At 38.2% G+C, this 25,617-nt stretch overlaps 1 protein-coding gene across 2 annotated transcripts in view; it reads left to right on the top strand.

Moving 5' to 3' along the window:
- The window catches only part of LOC149089980 (uncharacterized), a 59,011-nt gene that overhangs the window by 16,454 nt on the left and 16,940 nt on the right, over positions 1-25,617 (top strand). For both annotated transcript variants that reach the window (XM_089231723.1, XM_089231731.1), the window contains exons 4-13: positions 4,458-5,268; positions 9,151-9,564; positions 9,793-10,542; positions 13,747-13,922; positions 15,559-15,759; positions 15,945-16,021; positions 17,483-18,786; positions 20,484-20,577; positions 21,233-21,371; positions 21,910-21,997. In XM_089231723.1, coding sequence (XP_089087849.1) covers positions 4,458-5,268; positions 9,151-9,564; positions 9,793-10,542; positions 13,747-13,922; positions 15,559-15,759; positions 15,945-16,021; positions 17,483-18,786; positions 20,484-20,577; positions 21,233-21,371; positions 21,910-21,997 — 4,054 coding nt within the window. The remainder of the gene's footprint in view (positions 1-4,457; positions 5,269-9,150; positions 9,565-9,792; positions 10,543-13,746; positions 13,923-15,558; positions 15,760-15,944; positions 16,022-17,482; positions 18,787-20,483; positions 20,578-21,232; positions 21,372-21,909; positions 21,998-25,617) is intronic.

The following is a 25,617-nucleotide window of genomic DNA, read 5'->3' as shown; positions in this document are numbered from 1 at the left end:
GTTCGTTGTCACAAGCTACAGCCAGTTCACCTGACGGTAACCAGCAGTGGCAACGGGGTCTCAGTCTGTTCTTCTTCGAGACTTTCTTCCTCAGGTCTACTATTTGAGGGGTCGTCAGATCCTCCGCGGCGATGGAGAGGGGTACGCTGTTGAGAATCTCGCTGTGTTTACCCCAAGATGGCGAGTATTCTTCCGATGTGCAGAGCGATACCACGTCTGCGTTATCTTCCGTGACGATCGATTTGTACGTCGGATCGCAAACTTCCGGCAGGTAGAGGATACTCTTCTTCACATCGGCGCTGAATCCCATATCTTCAATATTCAGGAACGTCATCCCGTCCGGCAACTGGATGCAGACCTCGCATTCGGACATTGGATTTGTCGTCATGGGAAACCTGAACGGTTTCTCGATGTTGAATGACTGCTGCACGGTACGCACTTTGTAACCCAGTCGCCACTTCCAGACCGATATCGAGAATGACGGTTCCCCCTCGACGCTTACCAGATAGTCCTGACCACAGAAACACATGTTCAGGTATTCGAACTCCGCGCCTTCGCTCAGCTTCGGACGCAGAACTCTAAGTCCCGGGTACTTGATCAAGTATATGTCCGGTTTCACGTGTAGGTCGCTCACCGCAATCACTCCCAGAGTTGGGCTCGCCGCGTGACAGCCGATCCCGTGCGGGGATATCTGGAAATCGTGCTCCTTTCCGTTCTTTTCGAGGATCTTCATGAAGTTCCCGCAGGGGAAACAGAACGCGCTGTCACTCACGTGGAGGAACTCTCCGTGGCACCGGCCTCTGTTCCATATGATGTCAAGATCGTTTCTGAGCATCATTAATACCGAAGCGAGTAACTTCAATTAATACGTCTACACCACCTTTTGAAATACACTTTTATGAACGATTTGTAGAATGGTTTTACTTGGGATTACAAATCATATAAACGTCGTCAAAAAGTATAAGGATAGCATGACAACGGCTTGTTATGGATGAAGGGTTTTACATTAAAAAAATAGACTTTCTGTAGATCGTGATGCCAAGCTAGGCATGTGAATCCAAGGTGGGGGCTATGCTATTTAAGGGCCCCCCCCCCAATTAATTCTGTGGTGGGACAGAGTCCCAATTTTTAGTGAGTATACAATGGAACGCCACCCCATCCGCCTTTACCTCCTGTGTAGAAGGGGGTCCCGCATTTATGGGACGACTGGTAACTTCAGTCCCCCCCAACTCCAATACGTTATTTGTATCACCGCCTCCTATGTAAAGAACCACCTTGAAAAGAAAAGCATGTAGTCTTCGCTAGAAATCGAACCTTGAATCGCAGCTATTTCTTTCCTTATGGCACGCACAGATACGCTGAACAGACACATAGCAGCCACACTTAACTTTTGTTTTCTGTGGTTTTTTTCCACTTCGAGGTGCGAATGAGAACCAGTCTTTTATTTGAAAAAGTTTCTCCGCAGAGAGCACGCAACAGGCAAGCCTTCATCATGATACTGACATAGTATGAAAATTTAAACATTTACTATTTTCACTTCAAAATATGGAATGCATGCGGCAGCACCAGCAAGAACCCGAAATAAGCATCACTCCTACAACGTAAATACGTTAGAGGCTACTCACAACACATTCCGGCATGTACCGATTCGTAAGAAATTCCGCAGAAGTAGGAATGTGTACGAGGTGCCTGTACGGTTAGGTAGAAGCAGTGCCGTCTTAATACATGGGCCCACACGGGCACCTCAAGAGAAGAGGGGCCTCACAAAAACGAGATCCAGTTGAAATTTTCTAGGATTTACCAGGTAGGATCTCCGAAAAACCACTTGGCTCGGGGGCCCATAATACTCTTAAGACGGCCCTGGGTAGAAGTAGTAGCCTCTCTTAACTCGGTGATAGGCTGCCAGGTGTATAGTAGAGATATAGATATTTTCTCAGCCCGTAATACATCGAAGAAAGTCTTTCTTGATATTAATAACCGGGACGAATTTTGGAAAGAAATGTTTGTTGTCACCTCCTGGAATCGAACTCTTGCCCCCTGGACCACCTTAAGAACATCCCCCCCCCCCACGGGTAAACTGATTTCTCTGAGCCCCCCCCCCCCCCATCTGACTGGAAATGCCTCTGCCTACCAATTTCACGAATATCTTGAGCAGATCTCATTATGTTTACCCCCCCCCCCCCCTCTGCGCTTGAGGCTCTCGGACAATGAAGGCCCGGTGGCCCTTCCCCACGCTTTAAGACTGCACTGTAGCATACACAAGTTGGGAAAGCTTCTGGGGGGGTGGGGGGGTGCAGTTGAGCTTCCTATGAACTAACGGCTGAAAGAATCGAAGTTATGATGGTGCTGTCTTTCCCGATTTGAGGGGAAAAGATTTGCGGCATAAAAATCTTCAACCAGTACCCAAAATCGAATACCCATACTGAGTTAATTTTGGGCATGTGGTTGGATCGGAGTGGTACCGTAGACCAGTGGTTCTCAACCCGGGACCACATGAGATCTGGTACTATGATTTTTCGGGTCTAAGTATGTAAATTTGTAAGCTTGGGGGTTACTTTCAGATAAGTAGGGTATTACATGGGCGAGGGGGGTTTCCGATTTGCTGACTTTTGATGAGCGGTGGGGGGATGCTTACGTCATCAACCATCCTTCATGAAAATATGAAACATTCTTGATGGCATCTTACTCGGTGCTCTAAATACGAGAAAAATCTTTCGCTAGTTTGTGGGCACCTGAACTAACATTCTCCCTAATGATAAATCCTTCACAGAACCACTTCAGCGATCTCTAAATGTTTCACGGATCCTTCAAGTGCTCTGGAACTGTGCTTCGCATTACTCAGGTGATCGGTAATTATTTTGCGGATCATTCAAGTAATCTGGGAATATGCTACGTGTAACTTGAGTGATGTAGAGCTGCACTGGGGGCCGCTTAAGTGTTTTAAAGCTCTGCCACATATCACTCAAGGGTGTGTAATCTAAATGTGCCACGGATCGCTTAAGTGTTCTGGAACTGTGTCGCGGGTCACTTAAATGATCTGTGAATATGCCACGGGGACCTACTTGAGTGATCTGAAAATGTGCAACGGGCCATTTAAATGCTCTGGTTTTGTGCCACGGGCCATTTAAGTGATCTGTAAAAATGTGCCGCTTAGTTCATTTTTACAAAATTGGGTTTGAGGGGGGGAACCTTCATCACATAACCTTCAGGGCTACATTTGGTCCGCGGGTCAAGGGTTTACCATATATGACATAAAGAGTGGGTCGGGAATTTCTTAAAGAGAAATTTTGAGGTCTTACCCTTCAAATAGCATTGAAATTAACAGAAATCGACTATGATTAGCTATAAAGGTATTTTCTTTCGAAATTGTATTTTTTAAAATGTTTTTTTACATTAAAGAAATATTTTTTTCGTCTGGGGGGGGGGACACACACACCCCCTCCCGCGTACGTGTCTGATCCCATAAATATGTGTTACGAGGTGGGGGCAGTGCTGACGAAATTTTGCTGACAATGGGGTCAGAGTTTTGCTTACTTTTACCGACAAGGGGGGGATCAAAAATGGCAAAAAATTTGCTTACGTAATACTTGAACGGCCGCTCACTCTAGCCCAGGGTAGGCGAAAAAAAAAACTCCGAGTTATCAATTACTGTAGTTCCCAAAAAAAATTCTACTTATTCTGGAAAAGTAAAGATTTAACTTAGAAAATATGAAAAATTAAAGATAATGTGTGTGTACCAAATTCTTATTTTTGTTACTGGAAAGAGCGTAATAGTAACAGCCGGAACTGTGATATGGGTGTGATGGATATTTTCTTCGCCTACTGGTGGGATATGTGCCAGTTTTGCTACTGCACAAGTCCTGAATGTAGAGATATGAAGTCATTCATACACGATATCGTTCTTCGTAGAAGTACAGCAGTCGACACCTTAATTAGTTGAACAAAAGTATTTTACAGCTCAGTGATTGTCAGCGATTTTCGTCCATTATTTTCTTTATTTTTAGTTAATCGAAAACATGATTCTCTTATGCCTATTAGTAGCGCTAAGATATCGTAGCGTGTAGCTAAAGATTATATGCATAGGCGTATCTTTGATGTAGTACTTGTTGAAGACTGACTGATTGATTCGGGATGAGAAATCAGTTTTGAAATACTGTATGTAGATGCAATTCTTACTTGATTTTAATCTTTCATTAATAACTTGGGATGTGAACTTTGTGGAGCAAATCCTAATATATTTGGAATTTTTATGTCGCGACTTTTTACCGCTGTACAATGTTCTTCTGCTGCATGTGTTTCATTCTCCCCCACCTTCCCCTTATAATTTGCCATGGCCTTGCTCTTTCTCGATTTTTCGTGTTTGATCTTTTGACGTCACAAATGTTTGTTTACAATAATATCCTTACTTTTTGTTTGTGCCAAGCCTTCAATATTTCGTTCTGTGCTATATTTGGCAGGTTATTATACCTTCGACTGGAGCCGACTCTGCCAATTCGAACGGAATCCATCCATCGTTACCATCAGCTGGAGATGTTGCAGCGGCGGTGTATCCTCCATCGATCGATTCCAGGAATGCGCCAGATCTTCTTTTTACTCCTGCTCCTCTCTCGGAAAAGTGGCAGCATCTCCCAATCCTCCACTGCCGCCATCGTCAACAGCAGCATCGTTATCTGCAGGTTCCGGAGCAGCAGCAATTTCCGATAGTAGCAGATATCCCCACCGCTGAAGGTTCCGGATCCGAGTATACCTTTCGGGATCTACCTCAGAAGTTCTACGATCGTTTGGTGCGTCTTTACAGAAAATTAGATCATGTCAAAAGGCGAGAGGACAGACTATCCGTTTGGGACTGTGACGCGTTAGAGTTAGGCGAATACAGCAGTGGCGTAGGTAGTCAGCCAGTAGTTCGAGCTGCGAAAAGCGAAGGTGATGATAATAATAACAATGATGTCGACCGTTACGCAACTGTCTGCGATGAAGTCGACGACGATCACGACTGTCGCACTGTCAGGTTGTTCAGGAGGAAGGCAATACGTCGGAAAAAAAGACAGGTAAGCATGGGAAATAGGGGTAGCAACCAACAGCAGCAGCCCTGTGGTGATCAGAAAAAGTCGAAGCAGCAGGATGTCCAGTCGCCCGTCTGCAGAGAGGACCAGCAACAGCCGAAGAGCTCGACCCCGAGACCGAAGTCTGATTCTGGTAGCTTGCAGAAGGTTTCGACGCAGCCTCCGAAAGGACCGCCGCAGCAACTTTCCGACGATCCGAATAGAGGTAAAGACATCCAAAATGAATTAATTTCGCATAAAAGTTAAATTTTGTAAACGTTTGTGGTTGACACCCTCCCTCCGTAAATGAAGTTATATCGCAATTCCGAACCCCCACCTACCACGTACAGTATTAATATTTTAGCCCTCCCCCCACCCCCGTTCATGTTTCTCTACTCCGGGTCTTTTATCAAAATGAAACATCTCCTTTGAAGCATCGTAGTTGATGAAAATAAGTAATTTTGACTCCCCCCCCCCCCATATTTGAATTTTTCATTAGAGATGGGACCAGTATTCAGCTGGTATTCGGCCGAATATCTGTGTGAATTTAAGTATATCACACTAATTGTAGAAAATTATATCAATTGGAATTTTTTTCCAATTGATTGATTTATTTTCAATTAAAAAATTTATGGATTATATTTTATTGTGTGGTGTATAGGTTATCCCTTTCAGTGAAAAAGGTTACGGCAGGGTGAATTTTTAAGATAAAGAAAACATGAAACTGAAAATAGAATCAATCCTACTACAAATATTAGAAGTGAGCATGAATTACACAAGCTCATTAACTGAAGGATGTGTCTATACAGGGTGTCCTGTAACTGCTAGCACGGCCTTCATCTCATCAACCGTCCGTCGTAGAGGTATAATTCCAATTTAAAAAATGTTCAACAGGCGTTCAAAATTTGCCCTGTACCGGTTTTGAGAGCGAAAATAGTGACAATAAAAAAATCCAAATATTTATACGGTCCTCCGTACTCTAACCTTTTACTTAGAAAGTTGTAGCCCCCCCCCCCCTCTCTCCTGATGCCAACAAAAAAACTTCCATGTTTCTAAGAGCAATATTCAGAGATATTCGAATTCGAAAAACGGAGGAAATTTGGTAAAGAACAGTGTTAAATGCTTGTAAAACGGATTTTCCCGCATTTAACGCTGTTTTTTCCCAAATTTCCTCCGTTTCTTGAATTCGAATATCTCTGTGAAGATTGAACTTAGAAACATAAAATGTTTTGTTGTTGGCATCAGGAGAGAGGACAACTTTCTAACTGGAAGTTGGAGCACAGGAGGACCGTATAAAAATGTAGATTTTTTTACTTTGTGACACTGTATTTTCACTCTCTCACAACTGGTACAGGGTAATTTTTGAATGCCTGTTGAGCATTTTTTAAATTGGAAACATACCTCTATATACGACGGACGGCTGATGAGATAAAGGCAAGATACCTGCATAGACAAAAAACCCATTGAGCTACTGAAAGAGGCAAAAGGGCCAAAGAAGATCTACAGGGGAAAAGAAATCGTGAATTTTTTATGGTGCAGTTGAGAGTAAATAATGGTTGAAATTTTCTTAGATGCAAATTGTAGCAAATGTAAAAAAACTGATTCTATAATATTAAAATACAATATATCATCGTTAAATTTGATTGTCAGTATCATAGCAATAAAAATCTTTTAATTAGCAATTTTTAAATATTTATTCAAATACTAAATTGCAAAATTAAAATTCAATATCAATCATTAAAAATCATCGATAATTTTATTTTCAATTAAAAACACTGATTTTATTTATAATTGTGATGAATTTTAAGAAAATTTATATTCTTCTGCCGAATATTCGGTTATTCGGACAAATCGTTATTCGTTCCATCCCCGTTTTTCATGTTGCTTTCTGAAATTGGAGAAAAACAACTCTTCGTATGGATTTTATTATTGCAATACCGTATTTCTTTTTCAGTTTGCAATTTTAGATAGAACGATTAGAAGAAACTCCAAATTGAACGGTCAGCTCTAAGTCTTTTTTTTAACTTCCAGTTCTTTCGTTTTTAACTCTGAATATTTTCACGTTGTCCATAAAAGATGCCGAGATATTTTTATTTTTCCAGTCTGTTGCGTTGAACATTGATTTCTGTAACCATCTTCCCGTTGTGTTTATGGGGTACACGAGAAACAATCAGTAATTGTTGGGAAAGAATGAACAACTTAATTTTAAAAAAAAATGTGGAAACCTAAGTTATTATACTGTACAACATTCAAAGGGATGCTCAAGTGGAATTTAATGAGAAAGGGTGTACTCTAAGCATAATAAGTTAGGAACCCACTATCGTACCAAGATGGGGTCTGAGGAAGGAGCCTAGGTACAAGCAAAGACTTTTCCCGCTATGAAGTAATGGGTACTTATCAAAAATCTTAGCCTAAGCGCGCGCTCTAGGATGTATAGACCGTAAACCTTGGTGAAGTAATCCACTCGAAGAACATTTATCCTTGACGAGTACACCGCAATCGTTTGATGAGTAACAACTCGATATGAACGGAAAATGTAGGATATTGTCTTCGTCATACATGCGTATGATGGCTACTTCGATGCTAGTCGATATTGCTTTACCCTGCTATTCTCTCGGCTTTGTTTTGTGTTATTCGGGGGAAATGTGTACTTACCGTACTACTTACAGTTTTACCAACTCCGATTAGTATTGATCCAGTTACTTGTCGCAGCGCATAGTCATCAACACTTCGTGAGGTAGAATCGCTTGTAGTCATTTCCTAAGAGAAAAGAAAACGTTTCTGTCTCCCAACATTTGACTAATCCCTTGTGATTAGGATGAGTGAATCGCTTCAATCTGCTCTGACTCATCCCGACAAGTATTAGCGTGCACATACTTTATTTTCGCATCAACCTAAATGAACTTTCAGAACTCGTATTTTTGTTCCTTCAAAACTAATTATTAGGAATTATTAAAAGCTAGGTCGGATGAAGAAAGCAAGGTCTTGAACGATTCTTTCCCCTCATCGAAACCTGATTTTTTCCCCCTCCATGAATAAATGACATCGCATTGATGTATGGAGCAGCACTTGGACGATTTTGACCCTTAAATGCTCAATTTTTGTTTTTCGAGCCGATTGTTTTTCAATGTCAATGACACGTATTGAAAAAATATAAAAAAATCAATTTCAAATTGTACTGCTTATATACAGAGCCCCCATTGAAGACTCGCAACAGCCCAAAAATCGCACATAAAATAAATGTATTGAACAAGGGCGTAGCGGGGGGGGGGGGGGGGGGCTTGGGGGTCTGGTCCCCCCCCCCCGAAATGTGAGAAAATTACCGAAAAAAGGGGGAAAGATGGCCAAATCCATTGTTCTGTCACTTTGGTCCCCCCCCCCCCCCGAACGAAATTTCTGGCTACGCCCCCTGGTATTGAAGTAAAATTACTTCCATATATAATTACCTTATTTATGATTGAAACTATAGTAAGAAAAAAAATCGGAACGCAATCTTCAAGGTAACAAAAATGCAAACGAAACATTTTAACAAATGAGCGAAATCACAGCCACACATGCTCTGTTACAAAGATTGTTATCGTTAATTGGGACATTTACCAGCAAATTCAAAACATAAAATGGAAAAAATAACTTCACCTTATGGCAAAATCAATTCTGAATTTTTATCTTCAAACTGGCTACAGAAATGAACGCTTAAAAACTTTTTTTGCACATATGGAAAGCTACGCATTTAAGGGTTAAGTGGTCTTTCTGCAATTGGGTAACATCAAAGTCATTAATAATGGAGAGAGATAGATGGCTCAGCATAATATCCAGAAAATAACGGTTTCCTTCATTAATAATGATTCGTGGAAAAGCGGAAACTTTCTTAGATCAAACCAACACGTCGTATGCTAGAGATATCTCTAATATGTTGTTGATCAAATACGTATTAGATAAATCTCATTGATACATTTAACTCCGAGAAGACTGAAGATTTCAACATATGCAGGTCAAGTCGGCGATTCTCGTGGGTTGAAAGAATTGTGACAGTGCATCAAAAAATATCGTATACTGTATATAATTTTACATCATCGTAGCATGATGCTTTTTTAATTTATTTTTCTAGGTTCTGATGTCAAGTACAAAGAGTCGAGCGATGCCCTGCGTAAAAAGCTACCACCGTTGCCTCTGTCTGGCAGCGTCAGATCTTCCAACAGCGGCGACAGCATCGTGTCTCTTGTGGACTCTCCCCTCAACTTAGCCCCTGAAGTACGGGTGGTCGAACCTACTTCGAGTCCCGACGACTCGAGCTCTGTGTCCAGTTCTCTGTTCGTCGACACCCAGGATAAGTTCATACTTCACGAAGATGGTGGGACGGTTGCTCACGGCGATGCGGACTCCTTGGCCGACGACGCGGTGTTCGATGAATTGCGCCATAGACGGACGTCCTCTCACGGCTCTTCAGCTGGTGGCAGCGTGGGTAAAGTTGCCGTTGACAACAACGATCTCTTGCCTCTTGAGGCTGCTGGTGATAACGAAGGTGAGGTTTTATTCAGCATTTTTCATTGACTTGAGACTATTTCTTTCTATCAAAGCAAGAAGTTTACAAGAAATTTTAAGCGTTCTAGTTTAACTCGAAAAGCGACGATATTATGGCGAACAAACAAATTTACATCGAATTTTTTTTTTATATATTCGAGTGTCGTCTTATAATGTTAAATTCACAGAGAGAAAGTGACTTAGAAATAGATTTATTTTTTCTTTGTAGATTCTGCATCTGAGGTCTCTAACGACGAGGATGACGTGAGCTTCCACGATACTCACGAAGATGCCAGCTCCTGCGATACTGACAATAGTCCCGTTAAGAGCAGTACCAAGGGACAACACCGCCTCGGTACGCGTTCGTACCCTGGCACACCCGTGAGTCAAACCGAAACTTTTTATTCGTTCGGAAGCGGTGGAGGCCAAGGAATCAACCGTAGTCATAGGTTCGGGTCCATGAGTAACGTCCACGGAAGCAGCCGCAGGAGATTCAGTCTATCGCCTATAGGCAGTGTCAATCGCCTGGATCTAACCGACCGACTCGGAGAAAACGACGACGAGGATGATGATGACGACGACGATGAACTTCCCGACGATCAGATGTTCAAGTCCACCACCTCTCTCGTCGTACCAAAGTTCAAGATCACCCAGTGCCGCAATTCTTCGTCAAGCCTCCATCAGCAGTTTCGCGGACGTTTCCAAGCGGGGACGGCGACACCCCCGTCGGTAGCGTGCCGCAGAGAACTGTGCAACTCTGAGCTATGTCTAAGGGCTGCCCCAAACACTGTACCGCAGGTGCTACGGAGATACTGCTCACAAACTTATGTTTGCCCCCCACCACCCTCTGACTGCTGTGGTTCCGTCCTGAAGAGAGTGGCCTCTCTCACCCTTGACAAGGCAACCTTGGAGAAAAAAGTACACAGACCAAAAATTATCCCTGAGAAGTTGGATTTTAGCCTGTACAAAAAATTCGAAGGTACATATTGAGTAATGTAAAATCTTTCATTAAACTAAGTGCATAGCCCTACAAGGGTGCGGCCGACAGGGCCCAAGACCATTATCATTTTTTTCTATCCTATAGAAGGGCCTCGTGAAAAATCTACCTTGGGAGCTCGCCAAAGATCTCGGTTTAAGGGGACGCTGCCTCAGGATGTGAGGGCCAAGGGTGCAGCACCAAATGAAAAACAAGAGGAAATCTTTTCACAATGTTGATTTACTTAAAGTTTGCTTATTTTTCATACCCTGTGTATGTTAAATCATTTCATCTAACCATGCGCTCCCCCTCCCCCTTCTCCCTGCGTTTTGAAGCAGAGTTCCTAGGCTGTGACCTTTGGCAGGCCTCTGCATAGGGAACTTACAGTATGAAAAAAAAATTATACAAGAATCATTTCAGGCCCCCATTGTTGGAGCCCTGTCTGTCCCACTTTTGTGGGGGGCGGGGGGGGGGGAAGAATGGATCTAGCTTCTATAGAATTAGTTTACACTATATAACCATAAGTCAATGGGCACTTCGGAATTCAGAGATATTTTCGAATTTCTAGAAAACTGTGATAAATTGTTCTGAAATTTTAAACATACAAACCCAATGTTGTACTCACAGTTTCCAGTGAAAATTTAGTCACCAGTGCATTTAGGAGACAAAATTAAATATGAACAAAAAACGAGTTATATATATATATAAATATGAAAATACCCTTAAAATATTTAACCTGTTATTTTCATTTTTTTAAGCATTTTTGGGAAAATTGCATTTATTTTCACAAAGATATGAATGTTTCTTCAAAAAATTATAACTTTCATTGCTTGTGTGCTTTTGTTACAAATCATTTGCAGCTTTTTCTGGTACAGGGTTGATTGAAAAGCGCTTTTTGTCCTAATTCTCTGTTGGTCCCCTAAATCCGCTTGTGACTGAATTTTCACTGAAAATTGTGAGTGCAACATTGTGTTTACATGTATGTAGAAATTTCCTCTTCACCTGTTAATACAAGATTCCTCGAAAGAATGATTGTATTTATGGAGATGATTACAAGGAAGAAAATTCATCTTTGCCTCCATGGGGACTCGAACCCCGGTTTCTCGTTTGCCGGACGAATGCTCTACCAACTAATCTATGGAAACAGATAGAATGATTGTGCCTTGGAGAGTATATGTATGTTGAAAGGTTCCGTACATGGATGGCGACAGTAATCAGCTAATATAATAAGTATAATAAAATGTATAATAATAACTAATATAATAAGTATGCCGCAGTAGGCAGCGCGTCAGTCTCATAATCGCTCTTTGATCAATCTGAAGGTCGTGAGTAATCAACTAATAGCTCGTGAATGATATAGGCCACCAGATAGGGACATGCATGTAATGTCCTCTCCACTTGTTAACACAATATTCCTCGCTCCAAGGGAGAAACATTCCATCTGTTTCTATAGCTTAGTTGGTAGAGCACTTGTCCGGCAAACAAGAGACCGCGGTTCGAGTCGCCGTGGAGGTAGAGATGAATTGTCTTCCTTGCAATCATCTCCACAAATATGCCAGTCTTTCGAGGAATCTTGCATTGGGTTTACATGTCTGAAATTTCTGAACAGTTCATCACATATTTTACTAGAAATTTTGGAAAACCTCTGAACTCCAAAGTGTCTACTAACTTATGGTTATACCTTATCCATTGTAAGGGCTTGAAAAATCTCGGAGAGCCAGGTTGTATCTCAGGCACTATAAAGTATCTATAAACATTTCAACTTAAGCGGATACCAAGTCGATGCGGTTTCCTGTGATCTTGCCCTCACAATTTTTAAATATCATTTATGCATGTACGTGTACATATACAGTCGAATCCCATCAAAGCCGTAGGGAGGAGAGACTTGGGGGTCTGCCCCCCCCCCCCGAAATGTGAGAAAATGACCGAAAAAGGTAAAAAGATGGCCAAATCTATTGTGTTCTATGACTTTGGTTCCCCCGAACGAAATTTATGGCTATGGGCCTGAATCCCATTATAACAAATGCCAAGTGACCGGAGAAGTCATTTTGTTATAAAAGAATTCCAGGTTTTTGCATTGTTCCTATGTAAACTTATTTGGAGGATTAGAAAAGTGTTCGTTAAAATGAGTTTTTTCTCTATAACAGTGTTCGTTAAAACTGGATTCTACTGTATACAGCAGAACAATTATATTCCATTATCTATAAATTAAAAAAATTATCTAGTTTTTTTTATGAAGTTTTTCTTAATAACCTCGTATTAGAATGAAAAAAAAGAAACATGATACTTTTAAATGAGCAGTGCAATTTTAAAAAATAAGGAAAATTTTCATTTTTTTCAACTTGAAAATTTCAACCTGGCTTATGCAACTATTACTCGCTGAAAAATTGCAGGTGCGATTCACTCGCACCTGTGATTTTTTTTTTAGCTCTCAGGTCTAGTTTTCTGGTTCTAAGCAGTGGGAAGTTACCCCTATCCTAAAATGTGAGAGAGAATCTTCAGTCAACAGAAAAAAAAAATGAAACTTTGCATTCTTGCAACTTCGTGCTATTCAACACCTTTGCGTTCCATTTTTTTGAATGCAAAGATGTTGAAATACATGTCATCGTGAACAATGTCGCAAAAATTTATAAACTGGCCAACGCTTGAGCAGTCAGAAAAGAATTTGTTCTGATAATATAGATGAATGGTATTCGACTTAAGCAGGGTTTAGCCTGCTTATGTCGAGTGAGAAAGAGGTTTCTTTCCACTGAATTTAGTATTGTACCACGAGAATAATAAATGTAGCGTTATCCACATGTCAAGTTCAAGGTTCTACTGTATTTGCAACTAAAATTTTCTATATGTGGTTACTAAATTGGAATCGGGACAATTTTGAGAACTCAATATCAGCTATCTACCAATATGGATGCCATGTCCTGGAAAAGTTGAAAAGAAACATTATTTTTTACCTCTTTTTCCTCCAAGAAGAAATGTTTGGCTTTTAAAATATTTTCTGACTTTTTTTTTTGTGATTTGTGAGGCCCAGAAGTATGTTTAGTTCTCTTAATGAATTTTATTAGTTTCTCTGTTCTTCTCTGACAAAAACTTCATCAGTCCTTTTTATAAACCTAAGATTTTCTCTCTCTACGGACATAATAAATTTTATGCAATCCAATAGTATAGAGCCTTAATTGTCAGAAATGATGATTCCCGTTATTTTTATAGGACAAATGCTAATAAATTGGTTCTGCTCTGCTTTTCCTGAAGACCACTATATTTATAATCAGTTGAACAAGCAGGACTTGCATGTCATTGCTGCTCAGTTCTGCACCCATCTCCTTGCAGCCGGTGTACTCAAACAGATTGATGATGAACAGGCACCCAAAGCAAACCTATTCAGAGTAAGTGTTCAGAAAGAATCATTCTGGTTTCTAGAAAAGAAATCTAGATCTCTAGAATTGCCAAAAAAGAGGGGTTATCCCTCTTTTTTGACAATTAACTGGAGAATTGGATGCCTTCTATCAACTTAGCAGTTCTTGTTGTATCAATATTCAGCTCGACAGGCCTGGTTTGAGTTTCACTAGTGGCATTAGAAAATAGCCTTTCGAAATTGGCTTTTAACTGTAGGTTTCGGTCTGATTTAATATGAAAAGTAAAAAAGTGTGGCATTTCCTTGTATTTTCTGGTACTAGAGAAAATGAATTTGTAATGCATATCATGCATATAGGTTTAAAGTATGATTAAATACTACTGCTTAACTGTATACACACCTTGTACTCAGTGCATCTTATGGACCCACCTGGACACCTCAAGAGAAGAGGGCCTCTCAAAAATGAGAACTGGTTCAAATTTTCGAGAATTCGCCTGGTAGGGCCCCAGAAAAATCACTTGGCCCGGGTCTCCACGATGCTGTTAGAAAAGCCCTGCTTGTACTCACATATTCCTCTGCTGAATTTCTATTGAATCGGTACATGTCAGAATGAGTTGTTTGAGTTTATGTACGTCCATGACCCTAACACATTTATATTGTCAGAGTTGTGCTGGTTTCGTGTTTTGCTAGTGCTGCCATCCGTATTTCACATTTTGAAGTGAAGATGGTAAATGCTTGAAATTTCATTGCTGTGTTATGCATCATGTTGATAGTCTGCCTGCTCTCTACATAGACCAGGTATCTTCAACCTGTTGCTCGCAAGCACCATGATGCTCGATGCTATTGTCCAATTTCATTCTCTTGAGCACTTGATCAACGTTCCAAGTAAACACCTTGTATGAATTGCATTGAAGGAGTGAAATCATCCTTATTTCATGCATTATGGTGTGTCAAACTTGTCTGAGGGTGCTCTTTTGATGTGTATAAGCAGTACTCGCGACTAGAAAAAGGTTGAAGTCAGTCCTCTGACATAGACACTTTTACATATGCAAGACCAGCTCATATTTGTGCCTCAAAGATAAAAAAACCTGCAGAAAACAAAATTCAGCTGACCATCACTTTGCATTAATGGGGTTAAAACCTTGATCCTTCAGAACAATGCCCACACGACTGCACAGAAGATCTGATTTAAATATTACTGTACTCAGACACACTATATTCACTGTACTTCTTATTTGAGCACTCATAAGAAGCATAAGGAGGAGCAAATTTCTATTTCAATTAAATATAGCACAACAAATATGAGATTTTTAGAGACGCTTGTACTAGGTGCGATCATGTGTTAAGCAAGTTCAATTGCATAGCTTTACATTGATGAAATTAGTCATCATGAACAGTTCAAAAAGAGAATATGAAATGAAGTCATTGTCTTGTTGAAATGGGTTTTTTGACCTTCGTCACTTACTGTCACATAGAGTATGTAGTTTTTGAAAAACAAAGATTTGATTTTTCTTTTATTGGAGTGTCTATGATAAGTTGTTGTAAAATTAACATTATTGAAATTTTTATACTGTATGCTTCTGTATATATAAAATTTATGTTCATATATTTTTTATTCAACATGCTACAAGTATCATTAATATTTTAATAAATTCTATTGAGAGTAGCCAGACCTCATGTACTTCTGGGCCAAGGAAGAACCCCGGTCACCAACTTCACATTACGCAACACCAGGAAGAATATCCCCTTCAGCCTGGCCTCCAGTAGAACCGAAGCTTAGCAGAAGCAGTAGCTACTCTGAGCGAGAGCTTCAGAATATACTCTCGAACCTCAGAACTGAACATCAGTCTGCTCTACAGAGGATACAGGTGAAATTCCAAAAATTTCTAATTTAAGATGATATTGATTATTATTGTTATGTCTGGTGTAGTTTTCTTTTTGTGTGTGTTTTTTTGTAAAGATTACTCAAATTTACATTTTTGAAGTAGTGAAAGCTCTCATTTGTTCTATGCAAATAAATTTTTTGATGCAAAGTTTTCTTTTATCCATACAGAAAGAACAGGAGAATATAGCAAATATTCAGTTGAAATCACCAAAGAGAATTGGAGATTATGAGGAAAAAGTCGCAAGGTTTGTTCTTTAAGCAAATACCAGTTATGTACATGCAAAAATCAAAGAGAAAATGCACTGGTACCTGAATTTGATACCAATTCAATGCTGAATTTTGAATTACAAAACTGAAAATTCTGTAAAAGAATATATTCTCATATAGGTCTATCTGATAATTTCATGAATGTGCATTGGCCAATCTTGAAAAATTTTAGCATGAAATTATGAGGCACCACTGTATTTGAGTAAGTCATAATGGTATTTATTGCATAAAAAAATTCTGAAAGTTTTAGAACAACACTAACTTTTTGTTATATTTTTATGCAGGATTATCTCAGTTGAGCAGTTTGATTTCAAATATGTAATGAATCTTACTTTGTAAAATGATGGTAGAAATCGTTTTCTAGTTTGTTTATAGATTTTACAACATTTTTTTAGAGAAGTTTTTGGAATATTTTTAATCCTCCATCAGTCACAATCAGAAAATTATTATAATTGGCACAATGCACCTATCAAGTGTATGTGGAAAAACTTTTAGTTTAGATAGAAAAAGGAATGTGGAAGCAGCGCATGAACATGCTTATTATTTCTTTAGAATAAATTAATAATATATCGTTATATTCAGCAACAATTTAAAAAATATATATATTAGAGATCTGTGTATACTGTGTATTCTCACATTAGCTAGCATGCCGAGAATACCTGTATTTCTTGGCATGCCAGCAAACTTGTCATGGATTTAAATTTTTTTTTAAATATCTGGACTCAAAGAACTGATTGCATTGGCTGATTTGAACCTCTGAATTTTTGGATCTTTTGTGTTTTATAAACTAAGTTCAAGATAGTTCGAATTTTTCATGTTTGCTTTTGCTACCATAAATCTTTATTTACTAAGCGTATTCGATCTTGTAGATTATATGAGCTAAATGGGGAAAATTAAAGAAAAAAAAAACGCACAAAACACTGTATTTTGTATTAGGTTGGCAATAATTAGATTGGGGCCGTAAGTAAATGTTAAATTTTCATTACTGTTATTAAATTCCTCGACCAAACATGCTTCCTACAGTTAAAACTATTATTTCTTTCCTATTCATGCATTTATTCACTAATATGGATTTATATCGGTCTTCTGAATGTTCCTAGTGATCCTTATCAAACCTTGCTTTTCACAGTACACTTTTAATGGAACAGACTCCAACATTCAAAAAGCTTTTATTCCCCCCCCCATTTTTATGACATGCCAGCTAATGGGAGGAAATGCAGTCAATTCTTTGCTCAAATAATATTTGTTTAAACTGTATGATATTAATTTACTTGGTTTTTTTTTTTGTTTGCTCTATTTTTCCCAAAGTCTTATTTGTACATACATGAATGTATTTTATTTTTTTTATTAAACTTTATAACTCATGTTTCATTGATCTCATGAAAGAGTGAATCCAATTTAAATTTTCTGCATGCTATATTCCACTTCTTTAATTTCAGGTTAGAGCTTCAAGTTGAGAAGTATCAAACTCTAGCTGGAATAGAATCTTTGACTAGGAGAGCAAAATATGTTTCCTGTCCTACCTCACCACATGACATCCCTCCGCCATTTGCAAGAAGCACTTATTCTCAGACTGATCCTCCTAAACCTGCTTTCAATGTGTCCACTCAGTTTGATGTTCAATTTACAGCAGCAAGCAAGCAAAGTCAGACAGATTCCGCCCGATGTTTCTCAACTGGCGTCCAAACAATTTCCGTCTTCAAGTCTTCAGTCCATGTACAGACAGATTGTCCTTTGGAATATACACAGGGTATGACACCAGCTGATAGCAGAAGAGGGTCACAGGACTCGCTTCATTCTTCAAATATTTTCCTGGAAGGTTTTGTGACAAAACCTTACGTGACGCCAGGGAGCTGTAGTAATTGTGGTCAATCAACATCAGTGCCGTATTCTTTCCCAAGTAGTTTTTCATCCTATTCTATTTCCGGTAGTTCTCTCTCAACGCAGAGTCAACTGAAAAGTAGTAATAGTATGACATTCTCTTCATCCTGTTCACATTCATCTGCTGGTAGACATTTTTCATCATTTGTACCTGAGAACTCTTTTAGTATACCAGAAAGGAATGAAACAGACTCATTAGAAATGCCTAATTGCACAGTAAATTCCTCTGTAACAGTTCCTGCTCTGGAAAGCACCATGCCACCTCCACCTCCTATGCCTCCGGGAAGCACCATACCTCCTCCACCTCCCATGCCCTCTTTTAACACCATACCACCTCCACCTCCCATGCCTCCAGGAAGCACCATACCACCTCCACCTCCCATGCCTCCAGGAAGCACCATACCACCTCCACCTCCTATGCCTCCGGGAAGCACCATACCGCCACCACCCCCCATGCCTCCGGGAAGCACCATACCACCACCACCTCCCATGCCTCCGGGAAGCACCATACCTCCTCCACCTCCCATGCCCTCTTTTAACACCATACCACCTCCACCTCCCATGCCTCCAGGAAGCACCATACCACCTCCACCTCCTATGCCTCCGGGAAGCACCATACCGCCACCACCTCCCATGCCTCCAGGAAGCACCATACCACCACCACCTCCCATGCCTCCAGGAAGCACCATACCACCACCACCTCCCATGCCTCCAGGAAGCACCATACCACCACCACCACCTCCCATGCCGTTAGGAGTGAATGTGCCTCCTCCACCTCCATTATTACCAAACTGTGGTGTTCCACCTCCACCACCTCTGTTTCCAAATCAGATGACAGCCTATAATCAGCCTAGGCCAGCTCGTAAGTGTCATTTCATTGATTATCTTTCTTTATTTAAAACTTTTCAATTTTGTAGTGCAACATGCCACAGTAATGTCTAAAATAATTATCATCCAATGTTAAATTACAATGCCTGTGAATAATCTTGAACTGCATAATTTTATTAATTATTGCAGTTTTCCTCACCAAAGGGCAAAAGACCTGCAAGTCATGACTGAGTCATGAGAATTTTCACCTGTACAGAATTAAAAATCACAAATTTAATGAAGACTAATAAAAACTTAAAGACAACTTAAACATAGGTGCGTACAGAGGTCAATTCGAGCTATGTCTGTCTCTCATAAGGAGAGGACTACAACTTCTCTTTCCATGGAGGGTTGGTCTTTTTCTTTTATGTACAGTGCCTTCCTGCAGCGATGCGTGCACTCTCACATATTGTACATATGTTCTCAAACAGCCTGTAATAATTCAGACCGTGTATACAATCCTGGTCTATTGCAATAGAAGTGATATACAGTTTATGCTCATTATAACGGCCCTATGTTCGAGCAATCATCTATTACAATAACGGGTAGAATGAGTACCAAATGATTTCATATAATGACCATCTGATGTTTTTCTTTCGATACAATAATCAACCGATATAACAATTTTTGATGGAACAATGGTGGGGGATCATTATAACGAGTGTACCATTTTGTCACTGAAGAGCTGGACTATGTCTGAACTGTGTTTTTGTGAAACATAAAGGTGTAGATATGTCTAGTGAATGCCGTGTAGATTCTGCCATCCATCTTCCAAATCAGATGTTATAAATTGGTATAGAATGTTTTCTGTTTAATGTTATGACTCTTAATGAATAAATAAATGGAGTTTTTTTAATTGTGTGAAAGTTTGAAAAGAAGCATAAAGGAACATAATGGTCATAATTATTCAATTTCTCTGTATATCTTAAGCATGATATAACAGGGCTTTACTGTGTAATTAGGGTTCTCAGCCTTTGGGAGAATGGAGGTCACTTCATTGGTTTGAAAACATATTACAGGTCACTTATGTGATCTGGAAATGGGGGATGGGCCATTTAATTGAAGTAAGAATGCGCGCTGCCAACTTCAGTGATCTGGAACAGCACCTCACGCCATTCAGATGATCTGGGAATGTCAGCGGGTCACTTAAGCGACCTGAAATTTATGCTGCTGGTTGCTGAAGTTTTCTGGAACTGTGACGTAAATCCCTCAAGTGATATGGAACTGCACTGCAGATCATTTAAGTGATATGTAATGTACTTCTAAATTCATTTTTACAAAATTAGGTTTTAGGTCGCAAGCCACATTTGGCCCTACCCTGACCATGGATTGAGCATATATGGTGTAATAATTTCATATAGCCCAGATTGGGATTTCCATTTTGGGATGAGGCTGACAGAGCTGCAGGTCTGGGACGATATTCTCTTTTTTTTTTTGTTTTATCACTATAAATTTACTATATTAGGGAGCCCTAAAAAGTCTGGCCAGGGACCTGCCAAAGATCGCAGCCTAGAAGCTGTGCTTCAGGATATGGGGGAGGGGCATGCCTGTACTTGAAAAGTTTGTAAAAATTTTTAATGCTTTACATAACATTTTTGTCTATTTTGAATCTTCAATTTAAAAAAAAAAATGTAAAAATATATTGTTGCAAATATGCTATTTATACAGTGAGAATTTTTTATTCATTTTCAGCTAGAAAAAGTGCGGTACAACCTAAGAACGCCATGAGGCCTTTATACTGGAATCGGATTCAGATTTTCAATCCTTTACAAACTGAAAACAAGCAGTGAGTCACATTCTTCTAATCAGTATAATGTTTTCATCTTATTTTTTAATCTATATCTTTCTCTTTTAATTTGTTTGTACTGATAAAGTTAATTTGCTCTGCAGTTTGGTTTACATGTTTCCAGGAAAATTAACTTAGACATAATTATGTATTTTACTGTAGCAGGAGCATCTGAACAGACCTGTGGGTACTTGGCTTGAACTTTATATGCATGGCACAATATATATAGATGCTGGAAAGGGCAGAAATTTAAGAAAAAATCGTGAAGGACAGAAGCTCAAAAAGGCTGGAAGGAAGAAATTTAAAGAGAAAATTGATGAGCAACAAATTATAAAAGTGTGTGTGCACGCGTGCTGAGTTTGTGGGGGGGGGGGTGCAGAAATTTAGAAAATGACATTTATTGGACTGTCTTTGATTTAACACTTTTTTGTGTTGACCATGTCCTAGAAAACATGGACACAAAACATATCTCAAGAGACACAGACCAGAGACTTAGGCTATTAGGTGGGTAACTAGAATTTTAAATGTGTAGTTCAGGAATAAAATTCTGAAACTTCTGCTATTTCGCATTTATATTTTTCAAATGCAATGATTTTCACTTGTGGTTTTTCATTTATTTCAGTTATCCTGAACTTTACCATTTCTGTTGTTTTAGGGAGGAAGATTGTCTTTGGGACAAATTGGAGGAAGCGAGCCTAGAAACCTGGGAGGAATTTGAAGAGCTTTTTTCCAAGCAAGTCGCAAAAAAGAAGGCAGCTGCTGTGAAAGAGGAAAAACCATCAAAGGGAAAAGAGGCAAGTCATTCCTCGCTATATGTTACAATTCTTTTTTATAACAAAATTAAACCAATTGAAGTAGTGAAAGAATTTACCCGACTTATGTTCCATCATAAAATTTGAAAAACCAAGTATGCTTTAAAAACCAGTGACTGATAATTCCAAAATAAATTTAAACATTCTCCCCATGTTTTAGATTGAAATAATCATTAATCATTGTCACTTCATGTCCTAGTCTTGCTTGTAAGTTAAAAGCTTTCAGATCTTGTAATGACATTCAGCTAAATAAGAGCAAGCTTGTGTGCATGTTTTCTGTCAATGATTCAATGCGTATTTTCTGAATTCACCAGATACAAAATGAAAAAAAAGCTTTTTCTGTTATGCTATGTTGAAGTATTTCAGGGCCAGGAATAATATATGTGTATATATATTCCAGATTTTATAATACTTTGCTTAAAAAATAAAACATGTCATATTGGTGGGAAGCCAGAAATTATGTTGTGCTCATCAGGTTTCAACATATTTTTGATACAAAACAATTTTTTTTTGTCTACAGGTTGCAAAGCTTCTGGATCAGAAAAGATCACAGAACGTTGGTATATTAATATCAAGCTTGCACTTGGATATCAGTGATTTAGAGAATGGTAAATCTAGTAAAGTATAAGTAATATGCATACAGGGTGGTAACTATCAACTGCCCAATAACTGCACACTTGTGAAAAAACTGATATAAAAAAGTGTTTTCAGTTTTTTGATTTGATCCATATTTAATGAGTTACAAAGCTTTAAAAATTGACGACGTCACTTCAAAATCCTGTCAAATTCACTGAACGTACACCAAATGTATAACTTGCAATTTTTTACAAACCAAACTGTGATAACCATAAAAATCATGAAAGCAAACCAGTTTTTCCCCGCTCTTGTGTGCATGCACACTTTCCAAATTTTTAATTATTACGATTTTCTAAGATTACAGTTTTTGAGTTCATCCGTAAGATAAAAAAAAAAACTGTTGCCACCCCAAAAATTTTGAAATTTTACATAAATGTTTACTCGCCATGTATTAGTAAAATGAACCTCAGATTTAGAAGTTGGAAATATTTAAAAAGAAAAAATGTTGACTATATACATTTTTTCAAACTTTAAAATTCATAAAATTCTAATGGATGATCAGATATCAAAGTTTCAGGTTCATCTTACTAAAAAATGTTGTATAAATATTTCTATAAAATTTCAGAATTTTTGGTGTTATAGGTTTTTTTAATATCTTAAATGGATGAGCTCAAAAACTGTAATTAAGAAAATCGCATTCAGAGCATTTTTTCTTGTTCATGTTTACACTATAATTTATTAATTTTTAATTTTATTTTGAAAAAACAAACTAACAGACCTTCTTGAATTTTTTTTCATTTGATTTTAACAATTGAATGACAAATTTTTTAAAGTCATGTTTGAAAAATTGACTTCAGGAGCCATGACACCCCTTAAATGAATAAAGTATCACCAACAATTTCGAGATGAGATTTTTTTTTCCTAGTTCCAATTCATCTAATTCAAAAGTTTTGAAGATTTACGTGTTGCATCACAGCCTTTGATGTAATTCTGGAACACAATTAAATTGATTAACAAAATAAGCATAATGAATGCAATTGATCAGTTAGAAATTGTCGTGATGAAATCTAACAATTACAGTTTAAAATTTTTAGAATATCCAATTTATGTTATAAATGTGCGTATGAAACAGTAGGCTCCTACTCAAAACCATATTTAGAACAGCAGACAGTAAAGACATGGCTTTCATTTTGAAAATTAAGAGCTGGGGAGGTAGAAGGGATAAGCATGATTTTTTGGAAAAAAATTAAAAAATGAAATACATATAAAAGTACCTCAAAAGGGGTGGCGAAATTAGTGGTGCCTAGAACGATGACATCCAGATGTCTGTCTCTGTTAAGAGGGGCATGGGGCAACTGCCCCCTTATAAATACTCCTCCTTTCCTGACATGACAAGAACAATTATTTTTAATTGGTCATTTGTTTTGGTGCAGTTTGACCTAATTGGTCATTGTACCACAAAAATAAAAATCCAATCCAATAAATATGCCCAGAATAAACCTTCATATGAAAAAATGAGCAAGTTATGCGGGAATCATGCAGGCTGGAATAAATTTTGAAGTCATTGAAATCTTTCTTGTGAAAAGGTAAAGTATGAAAATTTATTAATATTTCATCGCAATAAAAATAAATTGCAGTCAGAAGGAAATTAAAAATCCTCATTGCAACATGCAGAAATCAATATGAAAATGTGACTCGATGAATAATCAATACAAAAAATCTGAAACAACTAATTCTTTTGAATATGTCAATTCATAAAATGACTAGTCTGATTAAAAGTTTCTGATTGAATCGTTATTATTTTACTGTTTTTCTCAAGTTGCTGCCAGTTTTGCAATCTTCGTCGAAGTTTTTTACATGTAACTATTTTCATGAAATTTTGAAATAGCTCTGAAAAATATTGCCCTGTTTCATTGATCAACATGTAATTTGATTAAAACAATAGCATAGAAAAAATGATTGTGTAGTAAACACTACACATTGTATGCACCTTCCCTCAAAAAATTTGACTTAATAGTGAAAGAAAACAAATTACCACATTTCGGGAAAAAATGTTGATTTTAGTTAAAAATTTTTCAAGTTGATCTTATTTGGCTAACACTTTACAAATTTGGTGATAAACTTGCCAATATAGTGGATGAAGTTAACACATTATTACACGTAACAACAAGGTTATAATATCACACTACATTGAGAGAAAAGTGCCAATTGTGAAAGAAGAAAGCCGAACTTGGCTTCTAATGGGATTGAATATTTCTGTTCATTATTAAGAAGTGGTAACCTGCTGCTGGTGGAGAAATTTACTTTTGTTGGGTGTTTGGCATGTAACTGACCATTAGAAAAATTACACACCACAAAAATTCATTATAACATTAAATATTCGTCGGATTCTAAAATGAAAAATGCATTTCTGTATTAGTTTTTCACAAGGAATCACACGTGTAATTATTGGGCTGTTGATAGTTACCATCCTGCATTGCTTATATTTGTGATAGTCTATGACTGAAGTCTAGCGCCTTCTTCAAGTGACAGACTAGTTGCTGGCCACTTTGGGAAGTTTGTAATTAGTATAAAAATTTATGCTGGTTTTGTGTAACCCTTATGTATAATCTCAATAAGAATAATTTTTATTGAATATTTTCTAAATTTTGCTGAAACAAGTATAGAAAACAGAAAACTGACGTGGTGGTCAGGAAATAGCAATGAATTCTGGCCTGGTGTCTCTAAAATAATTTCCGTAATATTGAAATCTTTTGCCTTTATACTGGTTTCATAAATTTTTAGTTCTTCTTAACCTTCTGAATACAGAAAAAACTCTAAAAAATAACCTTGGGTAATAGAGAAAATCTCTGAAACTGACAGCTTGTCATTTATAGGCTACTTTATTTTGTATGATGGTAGCTTTTTTCTGGAAGAGAATAAACATGTAGTTCCACACGTGCCACTTCTTAACCCATTAACAGCTGAAGACCCAAGACAGCTGAAGACAGATAGTTATGTAAATGAACATGAAGATTTCCCAGATACAGAGTATTGGTATTTTTGGAGGCTTTTGTGAACGGCGTGATGATGATGATGATAGCTGTCTTCAGAGTCATGAATGTGAAAGATGGGTCCAAGTCCCACCGGAAGGTGGGAAGAAAGAAAATAGTCAAAACTTGGGTGAATCCACTTTGAGAAGAAAAATCTGAGGATTTTTACGAACCTTCGAGTTCGTATATCCTTATATATCTGAGCATTAAAGAATAAAATTTAAACTTTGGCTTGCTGTGGACGACTCTCACTACCCAATTTTTATTGAATATGATCATCTCCTCCAAAAGGAACCAGAAACAGGAATTCGTTGAGTATGTTGCTGTCTGAACAGAAGTAAAATTGCATCAAGCTCATTAGTCTATTTCTTTTAATGTGCTGTCTAGATTCAAAACTTCATTACTGTTTGGTATTGTTCCCAGTCTCTGATGACCATTTTTACAATATGATTCGCTTAATTGATTGACAATTTTGCGAGTTTCAAATCACTTCTTTCCATTGACAGCTCACTCAAATTTGTTTCTGGAACTCGCCGCACTACCGCAGTGAAAAGGTCACCTGATCAACTGACTTTGGTCTTCCTCAGTTAATAGACACCTCTTTTAATTGAGGTTTTACT

The sequence above is a fragment of the Pholcus phalangioides genome, unplaced genomic scaffold (assembly GCF_987345545.1).
Source record: "Pholcus phalangioides strain wild (caught in Gottingen) unplaced genomic scaffold, Ppha-v1.0 ptg000001l_1, whole genome shotgun sequence".
NCBI classification, from domain to species: Eukaryota; Metazoa; Arthropoda; class Arachnida; order Araneae; family Pholcidae; genus Pholcus; species Pholcus phalangioides.
The sequence above is the reverse complement of the archived record's forward strand: the minus strand, read 5'-3'. Positions and strand labels throughout refer to the sequence as shown.